We start from the raw sequence: 14,345 nt of genomic DNA, 5'->3' as shown, positions 1-14,345 counted from the left end.
ACATCTCATAACATCTCTAAATAATTTACATATCATTGAAACATGCATCGAAAATGTTACCCCCAAAAAATATCCACAGTTCAATTTACTTCAATTTTGATTTACAACAAAATTACCCATTGGCCTTTGACAGCATCATTTTTTGCTTGTCAATGGATTGTAAAACCAGTTGTCGATCTAAAGAACGAATTGTAAACAAGGAAAAGTTGAACCTTGAATTTCAAGGTTGTAAACATGACATGCAACTAAAAAAAGAAAAAAGATTTATTTATGGCAGAAAACACTCAGGTGATGTCGAGTTCCGCTCTGAGACCCCCAATTTGGCCAAATTTCAAAATTGTCCAATATGCATGTGTGATACATCATTGGAAAGCTTAAAATCTCAATTTTCTGGGGGAAGAAATATTTTGGGCAAGAAGGCATTTTTTAAAAATGTTTTTTAAACAGCGAAACCCTATATGGAGGTGAGAGCATGAAAGAGCAGAATTACAGACGCCATTACTTTAATGAGATTTTATTGCGTACTTACCTCGTTTCGATCCAAAAACTCCTTGTCACATGTATCACTGAGTGTCAAGACACAGCTGTGAATGGCCACAGCTGGATTTTTGGGGATTTTATGGGTGAAACATGGTAATGTAACAAGGGTCGCGATGCAGAAATCGCAGACAACAAGGAGTGGTCGAGATTTTCTTTTTCATATATTTACCCTTTTAAACATTTTTTTTTTTCAATTTGTTTGGATTGATTATCATTTAACATATCGGAAAAAATGCAACAGTAACAAAAAAAAATACAATTTAGCGATAGTTATGAAGTAGATATCCGTGACTTTTTTACAGACGCCATTTTTTCATTGTGACGACATTTGTTTAAAAGTTTAAAATATGCGAGTGAATAATTTTAAAAAGTTGTTTTTTTTTTTAAACAAAATATTGGACATCAATTAATGATTCTAAGCTAAAAATGACAGACATTTTGAATAATGAATATAATTGTTTTCATGGCTGGGTTGAAACAAAAACGGTTGCACAACGTCTGTAAACGGGGGTTTCCAGGGTAAAACGGGCAGATTAAAAAAGAGGAGTCCAAGAGCAGAAACTGCTTTTTCAGTCTTGTCTGTGTTTTCCGCCATATATATATTATATATAGCATGATTCGTCTCCTTTATTTGATTACAGACTTCAGGAAGTTGTATTTAAAGGTATGTGACATTGAGCAAATACTTTTTAGCCCCTGGAAATGAAGGTCCTTAGCATTCAGTGGAAGTCGTTTTGGAACTAACTTCTTAATTTCGCACACAGTTGCTTTCCTCTGTGAGTTTGCCAGTGTGGAATGATGTACAGGAAAGCCTTCGGCAACGGTGAAACCAGAATCCATCTTAAAAGTTCTCGCAAAGTAAATGGTCATTCTTGCCAATACGGTTTGAATTCAATTGTGGAGGTTTCGCTCTAGTGTTGCACATTTTAAACCGAATTTTTTTTCATTTTACTCCCAAACAGAAAATTTTGATATGACTTCCATGCATGAGAGAAAACTCTTGGATGAAGTACATTCTTGTCGCAAAGTGACACATTGTATCTTTCCATCTGTCCCGACAAGAGAATGCACACATTCATCTTCTCCTTGTGACACTCGCAGCGCACAGAGCAATTTACATCAAGTGCTTTGGCATTAATCTGTTCTGCTCTAATCTCATTGCTCTCCCCGCATCCCTTTCTTTCCGTTTTCTTATACTTGATTGGCGCTTTTCTGCCAGTGAGCACCCAAGTGCACCATGATGAATAAAAGAAGGCACTGATTAATAATTTGGGTTGCCAGATGCGCAGTCCTCCCTGCTACTCATCCAAAGATCCAAGGATTGGACTCTTTGTGCAAAGTTGAGCATTTTTAAAAGGGAGGTATATCATGATTAGCGATTTACTGGGACTTTGATGAGAGGATTAGAGTTTAATCCATCTTCAGCGGAGCTTGTTGCATGGCAGGGATTCTGCATCTTTATTACTGACGCTGATGTGTTGTGCATCTTGATGCACTGCCAGGCATACAACACGTATATTGCTACTCTGATGCAATAAACTCCATTTACAATGTCATGTATATGATATAATTTGATGCAACAGTACCATTTTTAGCTACTTTCATGTTGTCTATTTCCTGGCTGTTTGCCCCCTCCTCTCTTGAGTGTAGAGCACGGTACATTTTACCATTATTGATCAAAAGATTTAGTACTTTATCAGGTCAACCCACAGTGGTCACAGAAATGTCCACTGTCCCACTGAAACATGGAGAACACGCAGGCGCCGGTTACATGGTGACGCTGCGACACCCAAGACGCAACGATTGTGTTGTGTAATGGCATCGCCTTTCCGTGGTGACGTCGAAAACAGAAGGTGAATTTTTTTTTGTAGACTTACTGTATTTTGCATTTTCTTTTACTCTAAAACAACTGAAGCGCTTCTTAAATTTTGACTTTGACATGAGATTGTTAACGCTTGGGACATCACAGTCCGAGAACATTTGAACGGTTTGCTTGAGTACCTTTGAGAAATGGGCATGAGTTAAAAAAAAAAAAAAAATTGCGTCGTTTTAGGAGAGGCGTGTTTGAAACCTATCATTTGTATTATCTCGAAGGCTATGCAAAGTAACGAGTTAACTTTGAGTTCACTTCAGTTCCCTGGCTGTTTCCCCCCCCCCTCCTCTTTCTTGTGTGGAGAGCAAGGTACATTTTAGCATTATTGATCAAAAGATTTAGTACTAATTAGGTCAACCCACAGTGGGCACAGAAATGTACACTGTCTCACTGTGAAACATGGAGGACATGCAGGGGCCGTGTACATGGTGACAATGCGACACCCAGACGCAACAATTGTGTCTAAAGCAGAACGATTCGATTGCGGAGCTTGCTCCACAACCATATGAATGGAACGCTCTTTCACCGATGACGTCAGGACTCGCACACGTCACTTTGGGCATGCACAGTTGCTGCTACTAAAACATTTAAAACAGCAAACATGGTGGAACATCGGCTTTAATTTCAGTTTTTATAATATTTTTAATTTAAATGTATTCTTTGTTCATGTTTTTGTGCCTATTGAAGCAAAAGAAAAAAACGTGTCAACGCCATTGCTTTGAGTGGGCGGGTATGTTGTCTCCCGGGCTGTGGAGGTTGTTGTCCACTAAGTGCATTATTAGCTCTCAACTTGTAAAACTGCATTGCCCCCTAGGGCCTGGCATGAATACCGCATCATTTTCGCGCGTAATTGTGACATCGTACCAATGGAGACGGAACCATGTAAATGTAAACATGAAATGTGTCATTCTCTGAGCGTCACCATGTAAACGGCCCTTCTGTTATGTTCTTGGGTTTTCTGAACAGTTTTTGGGGAAACCCACTCTGATGAAGCCTTTGATCACTGGAATATCACCCAAGACAATCTTTTTGCAATATCTGATCAGACCTTCGGTGACTGAAGGGAGGGAAAATTAGCATTTTTCAACTGTTTCCACTATCAGTGAAGCCCGCTTTAGGCCACATTACAGAATGAGGGTTGTGTCGACCCATGAAGTTGCCATCTTTAATATCAGTCAGGCTTTTGCGATTGTATCTCAAATTAAATCTTCAACACAATTTTGCCATATCAGCCCATCATGATGCGTATTAACCCCCCCTCCTATTTCTTATTGCATAATGTGATTTTTTTTTTTTTTGTAGACTTACTGTTTTTAGCATTTTCCTTTACTCTAAAACAACTGAAGCTCTGCTTAAATTTTGACTGACATGAGAGTGTTTTAATGTCACTTGCTTGTTACTCAAACATGGGTGATCTAATGCTTGTGACATCACAGTCCGATAACATTTGAACGGCTTGCTCGCATACCTTTGAGAAATAGGCACAAGTTTTAAAGAATTGCGTCATTATAGTAGAGGTGTGTTTGAAACCTATCATTTGTGTTATCTCGATGGCTATGCAAAGTAACGAGTTGAGTTCAGTCACTAATTAATCAGAGCAGTTAATTATTTTAATCACACATTAACATCACAGCCACCAAAGAAGTTAAGCCTTTTGTCAGATTTATCTGAATTTTGTTCTGAACAGATTCAACTGAGAACAATGTGCCTCAATCCACCATCTGTTTCATAGCCCTTTCCATTAGAATGGTGGTCCAAACATGCAGGCTCACACCTTTACACACAAGTTGTTAACTACACCTACAACTACACCTCATTTCCTTGTGAGTTCTCCTTTTCACTTTTTGGTCATATTTTACAGACGTGTCTTTACTATAGTGCTGCAACGATTAGTTGATTAACTCGAGTATTCGATGAGAAAAAAAAGATTCAAATTAAATTTAACTGCTTCGAGTATTCGTTTAATTAAAGTGTGGTTGTAATGGTTCATTTTGAAAGTGTTTGAATATAGTTTTGATGATTTTGGTGAATACACTGCGCTCTGGTCTGCCTCATTTTACATGGCTGAATTCAGCTGCTCCCTGTTAAGACCACCATAAGCTAAGTTTTTGTTGGAGGTAGTGTTTTTTAATGCATTCGTAATTTAATTTATCAGTATAATTAGCTGTTTTTTTTTGTGTGTGGGAATATGTGTCTGAACCATTTGTTAACTTATTTGCTCCCAGAAATGTATAAATACGTTCTATTTTTAAATGCTTCATTGTCCCAAAAACGTATTTATACGTCTCTTGCGTTTGTTTTTTTTTCTTTACAAGAATCTACTGTATAGCTTGCGATCTATCTGAGAAACAAAAAACAAGGCTCCAAACCCATTTTAAAGCAATAAAACTGGTCACCGGAGGGCAGTAGCGCATTCTGTAAAGACCCGAAACCCGATTCAACAGCAATGTAAGGCCAGGCAGCACGGTCGGAGCGCTGGTGGCAGTATGCCAGGCGGCGGATGACCGAACAAAACAACCAAGGGGACGCCTGGAATGCCAGGCGCTGGACGACGGAGCAAAACGACTGAGACCACCGTGCAGCGGGCTCGCCAAGCAGACCCCAAAATCTATTAAAAAAATAATCCATCTTTGTGAGACAGACAACGATGAGGGAAAACGGCAGACGCGGCGACAAAGGCGTCATCTCTGAGTAGTCATGTGTAAAAAAAATTGTTACGTTGCTATCAAAAGCTCTATTTGTCTTGGTCATTATGATATTTTGTAAAAGGAAAACATTATTCAGATGTTTGGGATGTAACTAATGCAAAAAATAGCTGTGTTAAACTCAAAGTTATGTTTGAAATGTATGCGTTTACAAAAAGCTCATTTTCTCCGTTTCATCAGAAATGGGAAAATTGCTCAAACTATGCTATTTTCTAATGCTGATTTCTAAAGAATGAAAAAAGATAAGAACTTACTTTTTTCTGCTGAAAGAAGAGAGTCTAATCTTTCTTTTGGTGGGTTCCATGTTTATATAGCAATAGAACAGAATTTTCTGTGGGCCTTGCAAAATCAGTCAAAATCCAGAAAATGGCTGGGAGTGAATGAGTTAAGATCATAGTAAAAATAAATAAATAAAAAACGTTAGCATTTTATAGCGTCTAAGCTAGTGGACCTTTGCTATGTAAGTTAGCCAATGGTTCTTGTGTTGTACATAGATCCTCATTTTTTTTTTAATACCGTTTGAGGCTTTGCTCAGGTATTTTTATTTTTCGTGTTCCTTTTACGATTATTCGTACTAGTTCATCGATTAATCGACTAATAATCGATAGCTGCAGCCCTACTTTACAGCTCTACTTTACTACTTACTGTGTGTAACAGTTTGATTACGTGCAAAAATCGCATGTTATTGCAAATATAATAGGGCTGTCAAACGATTAAAATTATTAATCGAGTCAATCACAGCTTAAAAATTGTAATTAATCGCAATTCAAACCATCTATAAAATATGCCATATTTTTCTGTGAATTATTGTTGGAAAGACGGAAAGACAACACGGATATATACATTCAACATACTGTACATAAGTACTGTATTTGTTTATTATAACAGTAAATCAACAAGATGGCATTAACATTAACATTCTGTTAAAGCGATCCGTGGATAGAAAGACTTGTAGTTCTTAAAAGATAAATGTTAGTACAAGTTATAGAAATTTTATATTAAAACCCCTCTTAATGTTTTCGTTTTAATAAAATTTGTAAAATTTTCAATCAAAAAATAAACTAGTAGCTCGCCATTGTTGATCTCAATAATTACGGTACACAATTCTCATGGTGCTGAACCCATAAAATCAGTTGCACCCAAGCGCCAGCAAAGGGCGACAAAACTCCAAAAAACACAAGTAACAAGTGCATATGACCCTGTGCTGTCATTTTAATCTGTTTGAGTGGGGCATGTGCGTTAATTGCGTCAAATATTTTAACGTTATTAATTTAAAAAATTAATTACCGCCTGTTAATATGATAACTTTGACAGCCCAAGAATATAATATACTATTACTGTATAATCGTCTGAAGTGGTTAAAAAAAAAAAAAATCCTAATGATTACACTTTATTTGCATCCCATTATAGATTCTGGACGTGCGTAATGTGCTAGTGGTGGTGTCCAGGTGGTACGGAGGGATTCTGCTGGGTCCTGACCGCTTCAAGCACATTAACAACTGCGCTCGAAGCATCCTGGTGGAAGAAGGATACACCGCCTCATCGGTGAGAAAGATACAACTTTCTTCTTTTTGGGTGTCTGCCAGGTTTTTCCAATAGAATTACAAATAAAAACATTCAAAGCAACTTAAAATGTATTATCATTTTACAAGGTGCTACATTGATGCTTACCCACCCAGAAAATGAGTACAACTCTTGACATTAAGGAAACTTGGGTCTTTCTAAATGACCATTAATAATACATGCAAAAAAAGATGTAGGTGCCGTGTCCGAAGACTCATTATTACAGTACATGTCTTTAGTAATCATGCATAAATCACTAGAGTAAGTTTAATGTATGGGCAAAGACTCCGCTTCTCAAACTTTTTAAAAGAAGTACTGCCTGAAACAGTACTTGGCTGAAATGTTCATCCAAAAATGAAACTGCTTATTCTCCTAAAGTTATCATTTTTATGTCTAAAAAACACAATTACTCCTAAAGTTATTATTAAAAGGAAAAATTGTCATATTATGAGAAAACCAGCACTACCTAAAAATGATCTGATACTAATGACTGTGAAAAAACTAAGCACAAATAACCATATTTCATATGTAAAGAACTATCAATTTATAAAAATACAATCAAAATTTAAGAAAAAACTAATTCCGAGGAATAAGGTCGAATGTTTGAAGCACAGTCTTTTGCATTGTACGAAAAGTTACAAATGTTTGCAGATAAATAATATAAAACAAATACCCCCAAAAGAGTGTCAAAAGAAGCCATTCTTAACCAATCGGCTGCCGTTGACGGTGATAGACGTCGAGTGCACTTGAACTGGGAAGTATGGCAGGTATGGACTTATATAATAGTCAATGTCACTGAAAAATTAAATATTAAATCCAAATAAGTAAAAGTTAAATACAACTAAACTGAAATTAGACGGCAACTCAATTGCGTACAACTAGAGGGAGCCCAAGTACCATCAGTGGTCCACTTTGAAAATCACTGTTTCAAATTAGGGATTTAACTCGTTCACTATCATTGTTAGCATCCAATTCATATTAGAGGAGTTACAAAAAAATCGATTATTAAATGCATCGCGATTCGACACGTGATGATTTGATTACGATTCATAAAGGCTCAAAAACGATGATTTTCCCTCATAACTTTGACAGCCGCTCGTAGCGGAACGAAATTCAAGACACATCTGCCGCCCGGACACCTTTAACGGACGCACGCATGTTATAATGGATCCTGCCCGTAACTGAATGAGAGATTTACTCTTTTTCAAAGGACTGGAAAATAAATTTGTGTATGAGCGGGCAGGCAGGTTATTTTTTAGAGCAAGAGGGGAAGAGAGATAGTTCTTTGCTCCTCGTCTTTCAGATGTCCAGCTGTAGTTTGAAGTCATGTCAATTGAAATATGTCCTGAGTGTGTTGCTAAGACCCGTGTGCGTCTACAAGAGGTGAGTACACGAACCTTCTTGTAGTGTTTTGCCTTTATTGTTGCTGTTTTTGAGGTGTTAATAGTTCGCGCCGAGCGCTAAGCTAATTCGCTAACGTGTATTTCATATGCCGAACGTGTAAAACCATGATTGAGTACAGCGGTAACACTACAAACATGCGAAATAGTACAGAAATCTGTGGAAACAAAGTATATTGCTTAAAAGAAGGCTTATTTGGAAAGACACTTTGTTTCCAGAAAATGTGGAATTCATTCCACCTGTGTAAATTTTATTGTATTGTTGAGTGAAATAAGTACTCCCTTTAAAATGGTTAATGTTTTTACACTTTCTTGTAAAAATAAATAAAAAAAGAAGCATCTTAAAGGCAGGTTTTTGTTGTATGGGCATGTTTCCATCATTCCTGTTGAATCATCAGGATATTTTAAATAAATAATAGACAAAAAATTGTTTACTATATTAATTAGTGTTCTACGATGCATCGATAATCGTGATAACCGTAATCATCGTCAGTACCGTGATCATTATTCAAAAATCGAATCATAGCCCCCTGAATCGTAATCGAATCGAATCGTGGGGTGCCTAAGATGGCACACTCCTAATTCATATACATTGTGAGGTTTGTCAGGTAATAGTCAAGTTTCAGTGCCTAAGACGGTGCAAGTTCAAACCAGAGTTTAGGTGGTCTTATAGAGAGAAGCCAATTTCACAGCATTGTTGAAAATCCTTCACACGGGGGGACTGTCCTGTGGCTCTGACTTCTTAAGCTGCTACAATGCCTTCAGACACTAGCGAGCGCCACTTTGTCATATTGACACAGTAATATCATCACCCAATGACTGCCAAAAGGCCGCCGAGGCCGGTGCAGTGTCTGGTTCAAGGGCCAGTGACAAGTTGGGTGACAACTGACAAGTGGCATTAGCACATTGAGCGAGGGCTGCCATTAGCGGACGGGTCGTCACTGTGCTCTTTGAATTATGCTCAGCTGCTAAAAAAAAGGACTGCCGTGTTTCAAGAAAATGTCCATTTGTTCCCATTAGTGCTGACACCGCATATCTGGGATATAACTGTTGGTGGTGGGGCCTTGCAGTGGTGACCACTTGCAGAAGTGTTTTGATTCAAGACGTAGTACTGATAAAAAATAATGTTCTTAAGACTGGACTCAAACTTGTGACTCGAAGGCTTCAACTGTCCTCACTCCAGGGAGCGCTCACTCATTTGGAGACCATTTTAAAGCATCTGCTTTCAAGAGATCAAACGCTTCCGCCCTCACCATCGACGGCCATGAAGTCAGCCACCGGTCTGCTTTGAAGCCATCTTTGTTACGCAAACTTATTTCAGTGATAGTGCAATGGAGCTTTGAGGTGGAACGTCACACGTAGATTAAAGGTAGTTGGGAAAAAAAAATAATAAAAACTTCAAAAAGATGTCAGATCACTTTCAGGTGAGGAAAAAATAACAGGTGGTTGATTTGCACACCTAAATGTGAAACAACCTGAGAATGGCCTGGGAACCTACTGTATTTGGAGCATAAATGTTTCTCTACACACCTTCGTTGCTTGAATAACAAACATGGTTTACATGTTTTTTTTTTTAACCGTTCCATAAAGACAGAAATTATAAAGGCAAAATTAAACGGGCAGTTTTTTTTTTTTTCATGTAAATATTTTTTTAAAATCTAATAATGTTTTTAATTTGTAAATGTTTTCATTTGAGACTTTTTTTTTGGGGGGGGGGGGGGTATTGTAATTTATTTTATTCTTAATGTTTTATTTTATATTTTCTCAAAAATTTAAAGAATTTTTTTACCCCGCAAAATTATTCACTATTATATTTATTATAATTGTTATTGTGTAATATTATTTTGTCCTTAGAAACATTTCTGGCCCAGAAGAAAAAGTTTTTCTGTAATAATGGACTGTGTTGTTGTTGTTGTTGTTGTTCTTTTTTCCATAAAAATACCTTTCCAGAAAAAATAAATAACTCATTGGCTGCTATTGAAGGCAATAAACCTCCACTGACATTCGTTTGCAGTACTCTGACATCGTAATAGAGTACATGCGGATTTGAGTTAATATGTTGGCGGATGCTCAAACTCATTGGCTACTATTGACGTTGCTAGACGTCTAATCCATTTTGACTTGGAAAGGCAAATTCTGCTTGCCTGGCACGGCCAGACTGTTCTCCCTGTGTTTTTCAAACACTGAGAGTATAGACCCTACCCACGTGACGTCACAACTCCTTCCTCCTGACTGGTGCCGCCCAATTGTCCGTCAACACATCATGTTTACCTGTTACGGCTACGTACATTCCTCCTATTTACGACGTGTTTTTCTGCTCGTTAACATTAATAATCAAAATGGTGAAGGCGTGTGTGGCGGTCGGTTGCAATAACAGAGAAGATAGACGGAGAGACTTGAAGTTCTACCGGATTCCGAGAGACCCGGAGAGAAGAGAGCGAGATGGGCTGCTGCAATTCGACGAGAAAACTGGGCTCCAAACGATTACCACAGATTATGTAGTAGTCATTTTATATCTGGTAAGATGCATTTAATATATATTTAGAGGGTTTTGGGCTGACAACCACAATTAAAATCATTGCTAGGCTAATCGCCGACAACATACACGTATGTATGTAGTGAGAGTGCTATCGCTAAACCATATAAACATTAAAGCCCTAACTCCATTTACAAACGACATGAAATACATTAGACTTGACAGTGGATGTTAGCAATAACAAAAGATTTTGAATTGAAAATTTCGTAACTCACCTTTCCAAGCACAAGATAGATTCCTGCCGAATTTTCGTGGACGAGGACCTGTTTCACCCAACCAGCAACGAAGTATTTATAAGCCTCCAAGCTCTTAAAGTTTTTCAAACTTTCGTGAGAATAGGCTGATTTTGTGTGGACAAGATAGTTGTGCATATCAGGCTAGCTAGCAGAATTCAGGCAAATACGGCGGAGACAGCGGGTCGAAAAACATCGATTTAGGCATCAAATATGGATCTGGCGAATGGATAAACTGAAGCTTTTCCACATAACGCCTTTTATGCAACGCATCAAGTGAGTTTACGGCATCCAAAAGCACCGGGTCTTCCATGAAATGCATTATAAATTGCTCGATCAATTGAGACCATTGATAATACAGACACAAAATGACGGACAAGGGGGCGGAACCATACAGCGTGCACGTGATTTTGTGACGTCGGTTGGTAGGGTCTATAGTCTGGGACCCAGCCCATTAACCCTTGAGAGTCGAAGGATGCGCCGGCGCGTCCTCAGCGCACGTAGTCTTTGAAGCGCACTCACGTTTTAATTACGTCACCCACATGCCGTTGGTTGGTCCCGTTTTAAAGTGCGGAAGTTGCGGTTTACTCTCGTTATTATTTGAAGTCAATCGACCAACTAAAACGTGAGATATTGTCATTTAAGTTTGATAGTTTTATTGTCCTCTCAAAAAAAACATTAAAATGCTGCATGGATCATTTGTTTATGTCTATATTTCCATCATTTCTTGTCCTTTTTCAAAACGGAAGCTCCATGAAAAAAACACAAATCAAACGAACCCTTTCGAAGTCACAGTGGAAGCACAAAATGCGTTTTTTTTTAAATAAATACAACTGCCGTGCGAGGTTCCACCGAACGAGAGGGAGGAGTGTTCTGAAGCAGCGAGGTGGCGAGCGACGGCCGTTTGGATCGAGCAGCGACGTTGTGTGACTTTGAGAATGAACGGAAAACTAAATTTAGCGCAAGCAATTGTGCTTTTTGATCAACTCGAAGAAGAGGATGGTCCAAATTCGTCATCATCGTCTTCTTCGGAAGAGTCCTCGAGTGAAGATAGTGACAGATTTGAACACGTGGGTGATGCCATCGATGAGCAGAGGTAAGCCAACTCACTTTTTTTTTTTTTTTTTAATGCTGAAAAAGTTTCTTTTGATATTGCAAGACAAAGTTAATTTTGATGCAATATAAGTGTGTGTTTGTGTATATAATAATAAAATGTGCATATCAGATCAAAGTCGAACGTGCACTGTGTGTATCCCAGGCAGGAATTTATAATTTGTGGTGTTCTTCTTTCTATATGAAGATTAGGGATGTAGCACATATTCAGCTATGGTATTCTTTCTATTGTCATACATATAGATTTCCATTATTACTTATTGCTGTATATATTTTTATTTTATACTTTATTATTTTCATAAATACTGACTTTTTTCATGTACATTTATAGTGACAAAGTAAAGTGAAATGAAAAGGGAAGGGTGGAAAGAGGACCGACACCCCATGGAAGTGTGGGCTGTGTGATGTAGCCCTGTGTCTAATTCCAGGACGAAACTGCTTTTCGGAGTTGCATGCCTGAAAAAAATGTAACTTGTTTATTGTAAATATTTTTGAAAATACCTTTTTTTCCAATGTTATATATATATTTTTTTCCCACAACCAGTCTTCTCAATTTGTGTATATAAATGTGTGTTCAAGAAGGTTGATTGTGTTTACATAGTTTTCATCAGGTGATGGGCTGCAATACCTAAACTCATAAAGAGATGGCCTCTAAACACTTTTTATGTTAGATGGTATATATTTTTTCACTGTTCTTCACTGTTTGGTCTGCTGTATATAACCCGTTTTGACTAGAGCATATATAAAGGCAAAAAACGCCTATGGCTATACCTGTTGTTTATGTTGAATTGTCAAATATAAGACTATATGTTCTAAAAAATTTTTGGTTGAATGTTCATCCTAACATGTTGAATAAATATTACAAAGTTACAAAACGGTTCGTTACGCATGTTTGGTTGTCAATTGGACATCAATATTAAAATTTTTGACAAAACGATTTTGGAATTTTTGGTCTTTTTGGGCCCAAAATGATGATTTATAATTGGTCAGTGAAGGAAACAACAGTTTGGACATGAAATTCAAGGTGTCACAAAAAAAGGGACCAAACCAGGCCATCGTAAACAATTCTTTCTTTGAAATATAAAGGCAACTTCAAAGGCATGCAAAATCAGACAAAATAGGCCCAGACCTTAAAGGGATAACGGCCTTTCGAGCAAGTACAAAATCAATCGAGAAATCAGATTCGTTTATTTGCGTGACGTGTTCTTAACGAGCAACGTCACTCTTCCGCGTCAGAAGTCGTCTCCACAACAACACAGATGGCGAACAGGAGAGCCGAGAATATGTTCCAATCCACGGTAAAATCAGTTTTAAATTACCAAAAACACATCGACACAAGTCATTGACAACAGTCTGTCTCGCGCTAGCCATGTTGAATAAACTCCGCTCTCCTCGTATGTTTACTTCCGCGCGCAAGTCCCTCGTCCCGCCCGTTGCTGATTGGTCCACTCCGCTGTCTGTTTTCTGTGGCTTGCTCCGCCATGGAAATTTTATCCGCTTAATGGTGGCCAGACTCATGGACTGACTGGAACAGCGGTGAGTCTGGAGTACCAGGCTAAAATTCTGCACTAAAAGATGAGCATTCACAAACAATCCATATGGTTTAAATAAATCGAACACCTTAATAGTTGTATTGACTTCGTTTTGTCTACACTTATAGATCAGTTGATTTTTTTTTCTTTTCACAGACAAACGTTTTAGGTTTTATTTACCTGACACTTCCCATTGGCTCACCACCTGTGGGAGGGGCCAAAGGGGTCGGGTGCGTAGAGAGTTGGGCGGCAGCCATAGGCGGGGGCTTTGGCGGCCCGACCCCCAGCTGCAGAAGCTAACTCTGGGGACATGGAATGTCACCTCTCTGGCTGGAAAGGAGCCCGAGCTGGTGTGTGAGGCAGAGAAGTTGGGTTCTGGTACCAATTATGTCGAGGGGTTGGATTCTCTTCCACCCTGGAGTTGCCCACGGGAGAGGCGCCGAGCAGGTGTGAGCATACTTATTGCCCCCCGGCTTGATGCCAGTACGTTGGGGTTTACCCCGGTAGACGCCTTCGGGTGGGGGGGACGGGTTCTGACTGTTGTTTGTGCCTATGCACCGAACAGCAGTTCAGAGTACCCACCCTTTTTGGAGTTCTTGGAGGGTGTGCTGGAGGGCGCCCCCTCTGGGGACTCCCTCGTTCTTCTGGGGGACTTCAATGCTCACGTGGGCAATGACAGTGAGACCTGGAGGAGCGTGATTGGGAGGAACCCCCCCCCCCCCCCCATCAAAACCCGAGTAGTGTTCTCTTATTGGACTTCTGCGCTCGTCACAGTTTGTCCATAACGAACACCATGTTCAAACAAATGGGTGTCCATATGTGCACTTGGCACCAGGACACCCTAGGCCGC

General features: G+C 38.9%; 1 protein-coding gene across 2 annotated transcripts in view; it reads left to right on the top strand.

Moving 5' to 3' along the window:
• impact (impact RWD domain protein) overlaps positions 1–14,345 on the top strand; it is an 83,309-nt gene that overhangs the window by 57,616 nt on the left and 11,348 nt on the right. For both annotated transcript variants that reach the window (XM_057841187.1, XM_057841186.1), the window contains exon 10: positions 6,529–6,663. In XM_057841187.1, the coding sequence (XP_057697170.1) occupies positions 6,529–6,663 (135 nt within the window). The remainder of the gene's footprint in view (positions 1–6,528; positions 6,664–14,345) is intronic.

Source organism: Corythoichthys intestinalis, chromosome 7, assembly GCF_030265065.1.
Source record: "Corythoichthys intestinalis isolate RoL2023-P3 chromosome 7, ASM3026506v1, whole genome shotgun sequence".
NCBI classification, from domain to species: domain Eukaryota; kingdom Metazoa; phylum Chordata; class Actinopteri; order Syngnathiformes; family Syngnathidae; genus Corythoichthys; species Corythoichthys intestinalis.
Note: the sequence above shows the minus strand (reverse complement) of the source record. Positions and strands in the feature narration are given on the sequence as shown.